The sequence below is a fragment of the Vidua chalybeata genome, chromosome 12, assembly GCF_026979565.1.
Source record: "Vidua chalybeata isolate OUT-0048 chromosome 12, bVidCha1 merged haplotype, whole genome shotgun sequence".
NCBI lineage: Eukaryota > Metazoa > Chordata > Aves > Passeriformes > Viduidae > Vidua > Vidua chalybeata.
This window is the reverse complement of record NC_071541.1, coordinates 19,658,473-19,673,752: the sequence shown is the minus strand read 5'-3', so window position 1 is coordinate 19,673,752 and position 15,280 is coordinate 19,658,473. Positions and strand designations below refer to the sequence as shown.

Sequence of the window (15,280 nt, the reverse complement as noted above, 5' to 3'; positions counted from 1 at the left end):
AATTTAAATATTATGTTCCCATTTCTTCTTGGAGATGAAATCCTTTTTCAGTGGGAATAATCCTGAATTAAGTTTCTTTGCTTAAAAATACTGGGGAAAGAGGAGAGGCTTTGTTCCAAGTTTGATTGATGAAAGTATCTCACCTTTAACCTGCCTCTCTGTAAGTTATTACATCTTATCCCTCCTTTTTGGGCATTTCTGAAATTCAGAAAAGCGTGAGGTTTTAAGGATTTAAAATTACCTTTATTGCCAACCTTGGCCCTTTCTGAGTGTCTGGCAAAGTGTTCTGAGTGTTGGATTCCAGACCTATTTGCCTGTGACCTTTTCAGCTAAAATGTGAAGAAGAGATGAAGAAAAAAATTAAAATGTATAAAATAATCTGCTTCTAGAATAGTGTCAGAGTGTTGCTTCCTGCTTGTAAGGATGGAGAATAAATCTCTGTGCACGTTTGAGGAAGATCTTTATTGAGGATTTGGAGGATGTCACCTGTTTCAATATTGCAGTTATTGACTTCAGCTGTTAGCTGGGTTTTAACTTCTAATAGATTTCCTTGAAGCCTAAGTAGATGTAGATTTCTTTTCTAAATGTCTTATTAGCAGAAAAAGTACAACAAGCCCTAGAGACACTCACTGAAGTATAGAGGGAGAAGGTATGTGGCTTTTCGATGATAAATGCTGGAAATAACTGTGTCCTAAGTATTTGTGTATTACTTTACAGGTCTGAAGGTGACAGCTCAAGAAGCCTCAGGTATGTGTACATCATCTTGATGTCTTTGTTCTAAGAAAATAGTTTATTTAAAAGCATTATATGGAAATAGATATTTTTTTTTAATGTGGGCATTATTGGTTGTGCTTAGCATGCCATTGGTGTTTTGAGTAAAGGTTCTTCTCCCCTGGAGAAGTTACTGAATGATTCCATCTCCAGTGTGGTTTGAGAGTGAGGGATTAGTTTGCATCATGACAAAAGATTTATGGTTAATTCTTGGTGCCCCCAGTCCAAGCTCCTGCTCGCCAGCCCTGTGCCCTGTGTGCCAGCTGCCTGCCAATTTTGGGGTAGCATCTGTGCTGAGGGGACATCCATGGACTTGTTTGGCTTTCTTGGCAGTCTCCTCTTTTCCAGCTGACAGGGAGAGACTTCATTGACTCATTATTACAATGCTCATTCTACTCTTGGAAGGTTCAGATAATGTGCAGAATTTAATGTTATTGTCTGATACTTCACTTCCAGCTCACTCACTTGGTGTTTTACACTCAGGGGTGGTTTTTGTTCCTACCTCTCTGCACACGTGGCTGAGTCAAGCTTGTAGAGCTTACAAAAGTGCTCTCAACAGGACTGAGATGTGAAAATTCCATCCTTGAATCTGAAAGTGTTCCATATTCATTAGAGCATTGCCATTAAGCAGATGCCTTGATTCTCCAGCAGTGTGACTATTGATCAGTGATAATAAGGTTCATGATATTGACTGTGGCTTCACCACAGTTCCCTGTGGTGTGTTCTGGAGACTGTCAGGACATTACATCTTAAGGCATTGTGTTTATTTATTGTAAAACCCCAAAGCCAAGGCAGGACCTTCCCTGCCTTGCAGCATTAAAATTCAGTTCTAACCCACAGATGTGCAGACTATCCCCAAGAACAGGTGAGCTGCAGAACAGTCAGATATCAGAAAACCACAAATCTGTAGGAAAGGATTAAGGATCCTCTGAGGTGCTTTTGACTTCCAGCAGAATTCAGGATCAGTGTGGTGTGGACCCAAGCTCGAGGCTGTGCAGAGTGAGGCAGGAATCTGCCTAATGCACAGCAACTGAGCTGGATCTAACCCCAAGGCTGCCTGTGGGCATCGCTACATTCTTTCCTTGGGTTTTTAGCTCCCAGCAGAGTTGCCAGTGTGCTGGCAAGCTGTGGAAGGACTAATGCTGGCCAGCTGTTGCAAACTGGAATGCCCCTGGTGTGTGGATTTCCAGCAGTGTGGTTGTGTTTCAGCCTCAGTGATCGCTCTTGTGTGTCCCTGAGCCTCCTGTGGGATTTGGCTGCTCCCATGGATGTGTGTGTGTGGAGCTCCTCTCTTGCAGAGTGTGTTTGGGGGGTTTAGGCAGTGCCCAGGGACAGCTGAAAGCCTCTGGCTTAAGCTCTGGTTTGGTGCTGCCTGAAAACCAAACTCCAGCCCTGGCTCCTGTCAGGCACCTTCATGCACTGGGGTGTTTCAGTCGGGGTTGTTGGGCTGACAGGGCAAAGCACTGGTGGAAGGTGTTTGCCAGAGCCATTCCCACCTGGGAGGAAGGCTCTGCTCAGGCTTGTGCCCCTTTGGGACCTGGCAATGCCACATGGGGCACGTTCCACCTGGCTGGGCTGTGGTGGTGGGAATCAGCACCCTCTGTTCCTACGGAGACCTGGGGGCAGCCAGGCTGAGCCCTGGGTGCTGGTACCATCTTGGTTTGAGGCTGTTCAGGGAATGAATTCTGTTATTCAGTGTGAGCTTGAGCTGCTCCAAGACAGCTCCAGGCTTCTCTGACAGTCTGATTTTAACCAGACTGATGCAGTAGCAGGCAATCAGTGTAAATTCTCTATCCTCCCTCTTAAACTGCATTTTCTCTGAAGTGAAGTGTCACTGTGCTTTTGTGTTTCTGCCTGCACAACATCCTGGTCAGCTGTGGTCTTGTCTTGGGCAAAAGCTCCCTAAGCTCTCTTGATGTTTGGGCAGCATCTTTATGTTGTGGTTAATTTGCTTCCTACTGCTTTCCTTTTTTATTGGCAGATGAAGATGAAATGTAATTATCTCAAATGAAATGATCAGGGCAGTCTGGGAATAGTGCTTCATCTCTGGAGAGATCATTGTTCCTGCTCACAGAGGCATCAGCAAAATAGCAGCAAATCCAAATCCAAAATCCATTTGTCTGGCCAGCCCAATGGTTCCATGAAATCAAGGGGTGCAAGGGGCCACGAGCAGGTGGGAAGGCAGGGATAAAATGTCCTGTCTCGGTGTTAACTGGACAGACAGCAGGTGCAGTGAAGTTAGAAGGGCTTGTGTTTGTGGTCAGTAAGTGAAAGTATTGGTTAGGATTGATTGAGTCTCAGCCATTGACACTGAAGGTAAAAGGATCACTCCAAATAAACTGAGGTGCAGCCAGAGATGTTGGCCTCTCCCAGCTGAGTGAGTGCAATCAGGCTCCTGGCCCAGAGATTGGTCTGGAATAGCTGGTGTTTTTCATCCTGGAATGGAATATCCAGTACAAGTGATGCCCTGGAATTTTACACTGTTGCTCAGTTGCAAAGGATATTGCCCTGGTGGATTTGTTTTCAGTAGCTTTATAGCTGCTTGTAACGAGGAAATTGCATCCACAAGATGTTTTATAGCGCTATGAAATGCAGAAAATACAGAATCTGTGCAGAGACAAGGCTGACACAGCAAAGCAATATGATTCCAAACAATACGTTAAAACAACCAAAAATCAGCTTGACTTTATTTCTTTAATTTGGCTTTCTCATTGTGACAAAAAGTCATGAATTATCCTGTTGTACAAGCCCTTAAAATTCTTTCTGCTTATAATACAGTTGTACTGTAATAAACTCACTCTGGTTTCCCTTTGGGGGATGCCACTTAATTTCCAAGCCGAGGTATTTGTTAAATCTGTTAAAATGGGGAGATTTCTTTGAACACTTTGCATTCTGAGGTGGAATGCACACACAGTGTGGAGCTGTCAGTGTGACGAGATGCTTTAATTAGCTGTCTTTGTTCACATGTTTCCAGGAGAAAATGCAATTTGTTTTACAAGGCATTTTGATATTTAGTGGTATGAGGTGACAGCCACGATGAAGATGGCTGTGCAGTATAACCTGTCAAAGTTTGCAGGGATTGTCTCAAGGTTTAGCAGCAGATGTCCCTTTTCCCTCTGCACAGGCCTTGTGTGTTTAAAAATCACCAGAGGGGAGGATTTGAGCAGTCTGAGGTGCAGAGGGGTTCAGGGAGCAGCTCTGGTGAGCAAACCTCTGAAACCTGCCCAGAAACAGCACCTTTAGGTTTTTGTTTCTTTCCACTTGCTCCTTCCTAGTTGTGTGCTTTTAAAGGAGAAAGCAAGTACAAAATGAAGGCAGCTGTAGCAAAACTGCATAAAAGGAGAGGCTTTCATGGCTCCTGAGCTGAGAGGTGCCAAGGCTGTTGCCAAAAAGGTGTGGTGTCCTAGGAGGAGCTATGAAATAGGCCCAGAAAGAGTGAAAAGGCTGAAGTTGAATTTAAAAATAAGAAGAAAGACAAAAGGGCAGCTGAAGTACTAATTATGGGGAAAACATCAGCTAAGTTATTTAGCTGAACTAAAAGGAAATTGTGATTTTTCACAGTTTGTAGTAGATGGAGGAAATGTGTGGAGTTGTGTCTGTTGAAGATTACACAGGAAGGCTGATTCCTTGTAAAGGTGCACATCAGATGAAGTGGAAAAGTAATTGTCTAATTTACTTTAGAACAGGAGAGAATTGTGGAGCATCAGCCTCATTCTGTGCTGGGTGGAGTGGGAGGATTGGCTGTGAAACGGACCCTGACAAACTGCAGGGAGGCAGCAGCAGATGAAGTCCAGCAGGAAGCAAAGTTTAAGGAACTCTTTGTTTTGTTTTACTCCGGGAAAATCTGCTTGAACTGTGTGACTCAGCCTCCTCCCTGAGAACCTGCAAAGTACAATTAAACACAGAGAGACTTGTAAAGCTAATTTTCAAGTTGGAGTGTATTGCTGTGCCATCCAAATTACTCAGTGTCTATATGTAAAAATGGCCTTTTCTGGCTGGTCTTAATCATTCTGTAATGACTCTGCTACAGTTTTATCACCGGTCCTTAAAAGGTGCAAAATCATCACTTGTTAGTAATTTTAAAACCTCCCAAATTTTCTTCCAATAGATTTTTACATAAATGTCAGGCTGACCCTCTCCAGTGGAGTGGAATCTGATGAGTCTCCTGATGTTAGTTTAAATTAGTTTTATTGCTGCTAACAGAAATAAAACATATGGAAACAGCTTCTGGTAGTTGAGATGGCTGTGGAGCTTCCTGTAGCTTTCAAATGAAGATTTAATCTGAATTTCAGAATGAAAGGACAGTAATGCATTCATCAAATTGTCAGAACTGCTTCTATGTCATCTTTAACAGTGATGATACATTTGTGATGTTAAAAAAATCTTTTTTGCCCTCCCAAAAACCGTATGAAACATAGAGCCACCAGATTTCTTTATTTCAGTCCCAGTGTCTTACCTGTGGAGCTTAAGCTGCACGTGCTGGTGAGCAGGAGGGATGTGTTTGTGGTTTGATGGTGTTCAAAAGGTGTCCATAATTCTGTGTTTATTTGGATTTTCATTTTTCTGGATTTCTTATTGAGAATCTTCAGGCCCATCATGATGTTTCATCACTGCAAATGATTCTATCACAGCTACAACACCACCAATGTTTTGTACAAAAATGTCCCGCACGAACTCCATCTGTTTTCCCTCCTCAATACCACAGCCTCAGACTCAATCCTCAAGGAAGTCCAAGAGCATTGTGAATGGGTGAATTAGAGGGAAAAGGGATGCTGGGTTTCTTTGGCAGGAGTTGTGTAAACACAGGTAGGTGTCTGTTTGCAAGCAGATGAAGTTTTTGCATCAGGCCGTGCATTGTATTTATAGTTTGACTTCTGAATTGGTGCAATTCTGCTTTTTCTACTGAAAAGTAGAATCAAGTCTGGCTGAATGTTGGATGCCATCCAGGTGGGTAAAGCAGCACAGGCGAACGTTTTGCCCACAGTTATTTCCAGTGGAAACAGACAGCTGTAGTTTATGGATCTGAGCGCTGATTGTGCTCCACAGAATTCTCTCGCCGGGCCGGCAGTTGTTGAATTTGCAATCTCAGAAGGACAAAGCTTTGTGAGTGGTTTCACATTAATTCAGTGCAGCTCATTTCTATCCCCAGCTCTTGGAGGGGCTGCTCTGGTTATCTGTGAGATAAGGCTGTTTAATGAGCAACATGTGTGCACAGCTCAATTTGGGGAGCCGAGGGCTTGCAGTGCCAGAGGATTGCTCTTTGGAATATAGAAAGTATTTTGAGTTCCCTTCATTATTTTGCCATTCTCTTTGGGTTGCTTTTGTTCTTTTCTATTAGAATTCACAGAAAAAGCTAGGTGAATCTTGGGGTGGGAATGGGAGTATAAAGAAAGGGGAAATGTGGGGCGTTTTGTACTTCCTGTGTGCTCTGTAATGTTCTTGGAGGGCTTTTTCCCTGCTTTGTGCTGTGGGCAGGAGAAATGTGCATTTCTGCCTTCCTTCAGCCACCTGCAGCTGCCTTGAGGGGTCTCAGTCCTGCAAAACAGAACTGGGACACAGCAAATCCAACAGAACCACTTGGGATCACAGAATATCCTGAGCTGGAAGGGACCCACAAGGCTCTCATAGTCCAACTCCATCCCCACTGTGGCAGAGTTCCAGAGGGGGACAGGGTATAGTCTGAAGCTCTCTTACGGGTTTAAAGTAGCAATTCTATTTATGTATTTATTTGTAATGGAGATGCAGTGTTATTCACAGAGCCCTGAGTTCAGGAACAGAATTAACCAGCATAATTTTCTCTGCAGAACATTGAAAACAGTCTGCACCAGCTATTGGAAATCCATGTGCAAACTGCTGGGATCATGAGTAGGAGACAGGCACTTCTGTTGAGGAGTTGCCTCTGTGCACTGGTGGAAAAAAAGTCTCTGCTTCCTTGCACATAATTTATTTCTTTGAAAAGAATTCATGTATGAGACGTTTCTAGATAGGACTTGAAACTAAAGCAATTTTGCTGTAGTGTTCTGCACACCAACAACTTAAAAGGCAGAATTTCCCCAGTTTTTCTTCCTGTTCTCATTGCTTTATGTAGGTGGTCATGGTTAGATTAATTCCATCCAACAGGAAAATATGCAGTAAAAAAATAGATCTGCGAAAATAATCTGATAACTTTCAAGGCCCTTGTTTATTTTTTGTTTTCCTAATCTGTATTTTACGTAGTTTTATGCCTCCACGTAGCTCAAGAATGGTCCTTGGATTAGGAATTAACTGTGATTCAGGTATCTAGTTCCTTATCTGAGCTGTTTTAATGATGCTTTTGGAACTGTTCCAGGAAGTGCAAATGTCAATAAATGGAAGATGAAGTGAGCAAACTGTGTGTTGGGGAAGCTGAGAACAGTTATTAAAAACATAAAAACAAAAAGAAAATTTCAGATTACCACAAAATGCATTATAAATACTTGGAGTCAAGACTAAAGCTTCATTTGTATTTGTGACTGTAGCAGCCAAATATTGTATTGATTTCAAATAATGCTGACGTTGTCATTGCTGGGTTTTTAAGTGGAGCTGTAGATTTTGCCCCTTCTCAAAGATGAACAAAAGGCTTTGCTGGAGATTCCTGGTTATTAAAGCTCAATGAAGGCTGTAAGCTGTGAGTTCTTTAGTAAAACCTCCTGAGTGGAAGCTGCACCTTTAGTGCCTCCTTGCTTTGCCCCATCCTGACCTGTCTTCTCAGGAGGAGAGGAGCAGAAAGTGAAGCCTTTCCCTTGTCTCCATAATGGAGACACTCCCTCACTGCTCAAATCCCATATTGATCCTGCAGTCTCAGGAGCTGAACAGATCTTTAAATCCCTGTCAGCTTAGTCTTGCCTAACTCCTGCATCAATTTGGCCTCATTAACTTTTTGTTGATTAAATCAAACACATTACTTGGGATACCCCTGTAATTTATTTATAATAATTAACTGTAGCAGGGGAATAAGATTTCTTCCTCTGAATTTTAATTCAAGAAGCAGTATCTGTACACAAAAATAGAGATTGGAGCTAAAATTAATAGAGCTGCACCAAATACTATCTACATTTACCATATAACAAGTCTGTAGAAGATAAGCAGGAACTGACTTGCTCCTAGTCAAATTTTATTTGACCTGCCTTGTATATGGTGCAGTAATGATGAATCCATACTCAAGAGCCATGTTTTGAAGTGTTCCAAGAGCACAGTTAGCAAATGATCTCTGGGTATTCTCAGGCTTTCAGTTTCTTCACTTATTTCTGTTTATTATACAAAGTAAATTTGATGTTTAAAAGTTTAGAAATTTAAAGATTGGAGCATATTGCTCGTTAAAATGAACCTTGAACTCCAATCCATCACATCCTTCCTTTCTGGATCCTGCAAACCCATCGTGCATGAATTAGGATGACTTACCACTATTCTTTTTTGGGTAAAAAACATCCCTTTGTGCTCAAGCAAATATCAGAAATCCAGCAAGAATTCATTTCAGCTGCTGGCCTTCTCATAACCCTTCCGCTTTGATGCATAAATTGAGGGAAGTTTCTACTCTGCAATGAAGATGAGCGTTGCAGCTCACCCATTGTCATTTATTATGTGCTCAGAGTGTACTGAGATAAGCCTGGCTTGCCTGGGCTGTTACAGCTCTTGATTTTTTGTCATTATCTATCTCTGCTGCCGTTAGTTTTGAAAGGAGCTGCTTTGAAAGGAGCTGCTGGTAAATCGCCTCCTGCCCAACGTGTGCCCCTGCCAAGGGGACAGCAGCCTTTGAGGCACAGCCACAGAGGACTGAAGAGCAGCCAGGAAATGACAGGAGGGTGCTGGAGCCTTGCTTGGGTTGTGCACTTCATCTGTTGTAAATAAGCCTTTGTCTTTGAAGAGCTGTGGCTGTGCACTGCAATGGAATTGGTAATCCCATAGCTCTAAAATGTGCTGCACTGCCACAGATAATTTAATTGTGAGTTAGTTGGCACTGCTGGATTTAGATACCAGAAGCATTTCACTGCCTGGCTGACAGACCTTGGAGAAGCAGAGAGGAGTATCTGGAAAAAGGTGTCATCACTGAGGGGTGTGCACATTGCAGGGGAGCGGAATTGTGCGTGGATTGCTTTGGGGTGCTGAAGAGGAACCAGGCAAAGAGCACTTCAAACTGGCAACACAAATAGAGCTCATAGAGCTCCCCTCACAGTCTAAACCAATCTCTTTTGGAGATTCACCTTCATTTGTAAGTCAAGGAAGTCACTTTTTCAAGTCCAGATTCATAAGAAATAGTTGACTTAAGTCCTAGTGAGAAGCAGTCCTATTCTATGTCAGTGTTAAATATAGGTAATGAGTTAAGTATTTAAAGATGTTTTTGAGAATTCTTAAGGCATTTAAATACATATTACTCCATGTATCTTAATCACAGCGAAAAGAATATTCTAATTTCCTGTCTCAGCTCCACAGCAGATGCAGACATATGTTTGTGTTTGTTAGTGGAACTGTGTAGGCAAAAAGAGTGGAAGCTGTAATACGTATTCCTTTTTATTTGAATTTATTTTGTAGTAGAAGCAGTGTCAACATGTGCTGAGCAAGGCTGGACAAGCCAGAGGAAAAGCTCAAGGGTTACTCTTCACCTCACTGTGTCTATATTTTGGAGAGGTTGTTGACAGACACTTAGAGACCTAATGTAGGAGGAGCAGGATTGCCTTCTGACCTTCAGCCTCCTGGATGGCAGTGTTTGAGTGCAGAGATTTCCCAGATGTGTTTCAGCTTCAGTGCTGCTGAGTCCTGAACACTTCCCAGACCGTGCTCAATGAGTCCTCCTTTACCTTATGCCCTCCAAGAGTTACCCAAGTTCTAATTTACATTAGATCATTAAAACTACAACCTGAAATAACTTCCCAAATCCCACAGCCCATCCTGTAGGGTTGGGTGGGACCTTTTACAACATTAAGTAAGGAAGTGCTCCCACACAAACTCCAGGGGCAGTTGGCCTCTGAGTCCCCCCTCACCTCAGCCACTCCCAGGCTCAGGCTTTTATGGAGGTCTTTAATGGAGATCAGTAATGAGCTTTTTAATTATCACTTGGAGGCCAAACATCCTGGTGCTGTTTCTCAGCCAGAATAGGTCAATCCTAAAGGTGTAGTATTAGATGGGACTCATAAAACTGATTATTTCTTAATTTTTCTTTGCACTTAGCCAGTGGCAAAGTTGATACCTACTCCTTGAAAGGCTGTAGGAGGCTATTAGGCAGTGGATAATTAACAATAGAAGGAGGGTGGAAAGGTACAATAAGACTGTAAATTAATTACTGGTTCTTTATTCAGAAAGGACAATGTGATTCCAGAAATTTGTCTGTTCTCAGTGCCAGCTACAAGTGGGCAATATTAGGGAATAAAATTATGCAAGTAGAAAATAAGTGCCCTTAACCAGATCTGCAAAAGAGGAGTTTTAATTTCTGTCTCCTGCCATATAAACCCTGAGCTCTTGCTTTGTCCTCCTTTCTCCTAAGAGTAGTGCAAAGTGTGATGGGCAGGAAATTTCCTCTTAAATGTAAGAACTAAGCAGTGGACAGTCAGCACTGACCCCCATGGGCTATTTCCAATTAAACTCATCCTTCCTTCCATAAATTCCCCAAGTGGTGTGGGGTCTCTGGCTGGAGCATCTTTGTTTCCTGTAAAATTAGAAAAGCAAATGAACTCCTGCCTGGCAGATGAAGGTCAAACATCTGGCCAAGCCACATGGATCCCATGCAGCTGTAAATAATTCTCATTAGAAAACAGAGGCTTGTCATTTATGCTCATTTAAAAAATGGAGTCGTAGAGCTCTTACCCTTCAGTTGCTGTGCACATGCAGCACCTTTCACATTAAAACTTCATGTGCACTTCAGTGAGGCTTAGATGAACTGCTGGCAAAAATCCAGATGAAAATAGGGGTGTTGAGAGATGGTGTGATGTGGATGATGTGGATTTGCTTTTTGGAACACCAGGAAACGAAAGCAGAAGGGTTTGAATGGTCGAGCCTTTTTAGAGCAGAGAGATATTTTTAGGTTTCTAGATTTAGAATATTTCCTTGAAGTCTTGTTGTACCACCTTACTCAGTAATTTCTATTGAAAACAGAATGGTTTTTCTGTTGGGCTTTGTTCACTTTGTCTTGCATGCAAGCACTTGCAAATGTGAACAGCACTGGCAGGAACCATCAGCCAAACGCTCAGAAATTCTGTTCAGGAGAACCACCTCACAGATGGTGAGCTCAACACTCAATTTTAACAGCTGTTCTCCTTGAGAGAAAGTATTGATTCTAAAAGTTGTAGAAATGGAAAGAGTGAAAAAAAAAAACCCAAACCAGCCCAAGAAATTGTTTTCTGTGTCTTTATTATTGCGAAAAGCTTAAGGAAGAGCTTGGGGTGCCAGTAATGGAGTTGGAATGACCTGCTTGGGGTTGTAGGGTGATTCAAGTGGATGGGTCTGGATTAAAAATGGCATGTACCAGCATGAAGGGCAGAAAAGCAGCACTATTAACCCAGGGAGGCCATAACAGCTGGAAATACCAGGTTTCTGGGGGCTTTTCTTCCTGCAGCTCCCTGGAGGTGGGAGCACAGTGTCAGGGGAAGATTCTCCCTGGAGATCTGTTAGGACAGACTTGTGCTTCTTGTTTCTGGATTCATTTGTGTTTGGCTTCTGGGTTTTTTGAATTAGGAAAAAAGCTTTACCACCATGGTTGGGATAGTCTCTTGCTATCAGATCCAAAGTATCTTGAAGCTCCTTGTTGCTTTGGGCAATTAGGATGAGCTGGCTGTGAGAGGAGAGTGGAGCTGATTTTTAGGACAGTGGTTTTAAAGCAGGTGTTTGTAGCCCTTCCTCTCTCCAATTACCAAGTGTAATTGCTTCAAAGCCACAGAATTGCCAGTAATCTCAAAACATTTTTCCATATCCTCTGGGTGTTGGTAGGTTTTAGAGGGTGAGATTGCAAACTGGGGACAAAAAAGAGGTGGCAGAGCAGTGTGAAAGGCACGGAGGGATAAGCTGTTCCACAGCTCCACCAGAGCAGCAACGGGGCAAGAATTCCAATATTCTTTCCAATTTATTTCTTCTCTGTCCCTGAACTCACAGCTGAATCCAAGAAGCTATTAAGGAATCACTTGAAGATTTGCTCTGCCCTGGAGTACTGGGAATATCCTCTTGGAGGGTCCTATGCTGTAAAATATCTGTGATTCAGCTGACTGATCAATAATTTAACCAAGTGATTAAACTGAGGCTGTAGTAAGCAGAAAAACTGATTGGACAAAACAGAAAATACCTTAAATTAGGAAGAAAAGGTGAGCACTGATTTTTTTGTGTGTGTGCACATTAAATGAACGGGCTTCTTAAGCTCTGTCTCCAGAAGAGGCATTTTACTGGGCTAGTATTTGGGAAGAAGATAGCACAGAATATCAGCATTCTGTTACCTCAATATCTGTGATAATGAAAGATGCCTATACTTAGAGGGATAAGTAGAGCATGAAATAGTGCAGGGTGTCCATGGTGGCAAGATGGGAAAATGTTCAGAAAAAAGCAAATTGGCAGGAAATTATAAACTTGGCATTGATGGCTATTGATAACCTGATGACCTCAGGTAACTTCCACATCAGCTCAGTCCCACTGAGGACCACAGAATATGGTGAGGACAAGGGGGGATGGCTTTAAATGGAAAGAGGAGCGACTTACATGGGATATTGGGAAGAAATTCTTCCCTGGGAGGGTGGGGAGGCCCTGGCACAGAGTGCCCAGAGCTGCTGTGGCTGCCCCTGGATCGCTGGCAGTGCCCAAAGCCAGGTTGGACAGGGCTGGAAGCACCTGGGACAGTGGAAGGTGTCCCTGCCCGTGGAACAAAATAAGCTTTAAGGTCCCTCCCAACCCAAACCACTCTGTGATTCAAAGTTTTGGTAAGCTGTTTTTAACTAACCTTGCCTGATATTAAGTAGGGATTTTGTCCTGGGATTCCTGAGGACAGGGGGGCTGTGTGAGCAGCCCCGGGGGCTGTGACCCAGCTCGGGGCAGGAGGTGCTGGAGGTAACCAGCCACAAGGGAGGGGCTGAGGGGAAGTGGGATTTCACCTGCCAGTTGTTGGGATGGGACCTGTGCCCTCTCAGAGCCCTGGTTCAGCCACAGTCCCTTTGAGTCTCCCCTAGGAGCCAATTAACTATAAACTATAATTAAAAAGAAGTGACTGTGACTTCAAACAACCTCCTAAGTGCCATTTTCTGTACAAAACAATGACAAATACCTCAAGACAAGGGAAGGCTTAGTGCATTTTAATATCTTTATGATGAATAAATCATCTCCTTTGTAAGGTTAATGAAAGCAGATGGATGTGAATGCTGGAATGCAGTTGCTCATTAGGAATTCCCTTCCAAAGTGTGTCCCTGGTCAGTCCTGACCAAACACTCCCCGAGGAGCTGTGGTGTGAAGTGATGATGCTGAATGCATCAGGAGCAGAGCCCATTGCCAAATATTTACTGAACTGCACTTAAATCCTATTCACATCTCACCTTTCTTCTCATTGCAGGAAGGAAGGACTGCAGTGCCACAAATACTCAAAAAGGGCACACAATTAAGAGTGATGGTGAAACTTGCCATTGAAATAAGGGCAAGTGTTCCTAACTCAGAGCAGAATCCTGCTTTTGTGGACACTTTTGTCTGTTATGCTGATTCTAAGTGGGTATTTTGATATGTCAAGTGATAAGATAAACACAGCAGAGTTTGCTCTTGCTGCTTTTTATAGTTTCATAATGGATGTTCCTCACTCTTAAAAAGGCACTGTGCAGCAAAAAATCATTCACTGCCACTTCACGTGCTTTAAATTGGCTTAGAAACAACTTCAGAAACTGGCTAAAAACCAAGCCAGAATTTATTTCTTTGAAGTGTCTTATTCTCCCTATTTCTCATTAGATGTAAACATTAGGTTAAAATGTACCAACTTCCAAGTGTCTGTGGAGGCTCAGATGGCCACTTGCAAGCAGCTCTGGGTATCTGCAGCCAAGACATTAGCCTAAAAACAAAGGGATTTGTAGGTGCCTAAGAACATCTCTTCAAAAACAAATCCTTAGGATCATCATATGAATGCCTAGGAGTGTACAGCTTTAGCTGGGTTAGAGATACTTAACATATAGATGTAAAATATGTTCTTTATGTTATTAGATAATAAATTAATGTCTGTTTATTGCTGAGTTGTAATAGCATTTTATAAAATGCCTCTTCCCCCTTGCTGTACCTTGGCTAGAAGCTCATTGTCCCTTTTCAGTCCCTGTTCCTGTGATTAGTTATGAGGGATCATCTGGATGTGCTGGCTGAAAACCTGCCCTGACTGCTCTTCTCTGTGTTTGACATGGTCTCTGATTTTTCTGATGGTTTATTATTAGAAATACCCAGCACCTGTGCTGGGGTAGGAGCCCAGCTTGTTCTTGTCAGTCAGGTTTTGTCACGTCTAGCTGTGTTAAAAGCAACCCTGGCTGCTCACTCTCACTTCTCCTTGGGTGACTGTGGGTGGTTTTTGGGGAAGCAGGGGTGCTTTGGAGGTACAGCAGAATGATTTATCACCAGAATTGTGCTGGGCTTTCTGTTTGTTTTGAGAAATAAGCTGGAGTATGATGCAAGCCCTTCTTCTCTGACATGGCTCAAGTTACTGTGTCAGTACTGCTTTGAGGATTTCAGAAACCTGTCCCAGGGGTCTGTAAGAGCTGCTGGCAGGTCACAGATCTGTCCCCATCACTGCCTGACTTCCTTCTGGTCTTACTTAAGGCTGGAGGTGCAACTCCTCCACCCCTCTTCCGCCTCTTCCCCGCGCCTCCAGCGCTGACTTTGCTGGGGGATCAGTTTCTCCTGTGCCCTCCCTAACTGGCTGTCACAAAACACCCAGGGGTGACTCCTCAGGCCCCTCATTCGATTAAAACACCTCCAGAGATGGGTGCAGTCCCTTTCCCCTTGCCAGCCCGTTTCAGGGTGCTGCTTGCACACAGGCTCGGCCCAGGGAGTGCCTGAATTGACCTGCTGGGAGGAAGCCGTGGCTGAAGTTTATCCTGGTGTTGATCCAATGTCCTAATTTGTGCTGGGCTTCTTGGGGTGGGCTGTGCAGGGCCAGGAACTGGACTCAGTGATCCTTGTGGGTCCTTCCCAGGACATCCCGTGGTCCTACATTCCATAATTCCATCCTTTTGCTGGGGATGAGCCATGGGAAGGGACAACATCGGTGAGGGTTGTGGTGGGCACAGATGGGGCAGGACAGGGAATCTCACTTTCTTCTTTTCCTAGGGAATGTGTTTGGATAAAGAGTTCATTCCCTATTAAAGGTTGTGGGATTTCAGTCACATGAATGATTGCTCTGAGCTTTTTCTTCCTCCTTGGCATGTTTATGACACTGGCTGCAGGCTTGTGTTGCACTTTGCCATGCAGTGGTTTATACAAAAAAAAAAAAAAAATAGAAGCAAGTTCCCAATAAATAGAACTGAAAATATTTTTAGAAGCTTGCTGCTTGATCAAATATCAC

At 43.2% G+C, this 15,280-nt stretch overlaps 1 protein-coding gene across 5 annotated transcripts in view; it reads left to right on the top strand.

Moving 5' to 3' along the window:
* IQSEC1 (IQ motif and Sec7 domain ArfGEF 1) overlaps positions 1 to 15,280 on the top strand; it is a 278,350-nt gene that overhangs the window by 52,360 nt on the left and 210,710 nt on the right. For 4 of the 5 annotated variants that reach the window (XM_053953517.1, XM_053953516.1, XM_053953514.1 and 1 more), the window contains exon 2: positions 718 to 747. The exons of the other annotated variant lie outside the window; for it this stretch is intronic. In XM_053953517.1, coding sequence (XP_053809492.1) covers positions 718 to 747 — 30 coding nt within the window. The remainder of the gene's footprint in view (positions 1 to 717; positions 748 to 15,280) is intronic. 5 annotated transcript variants of the gene reach the window in all.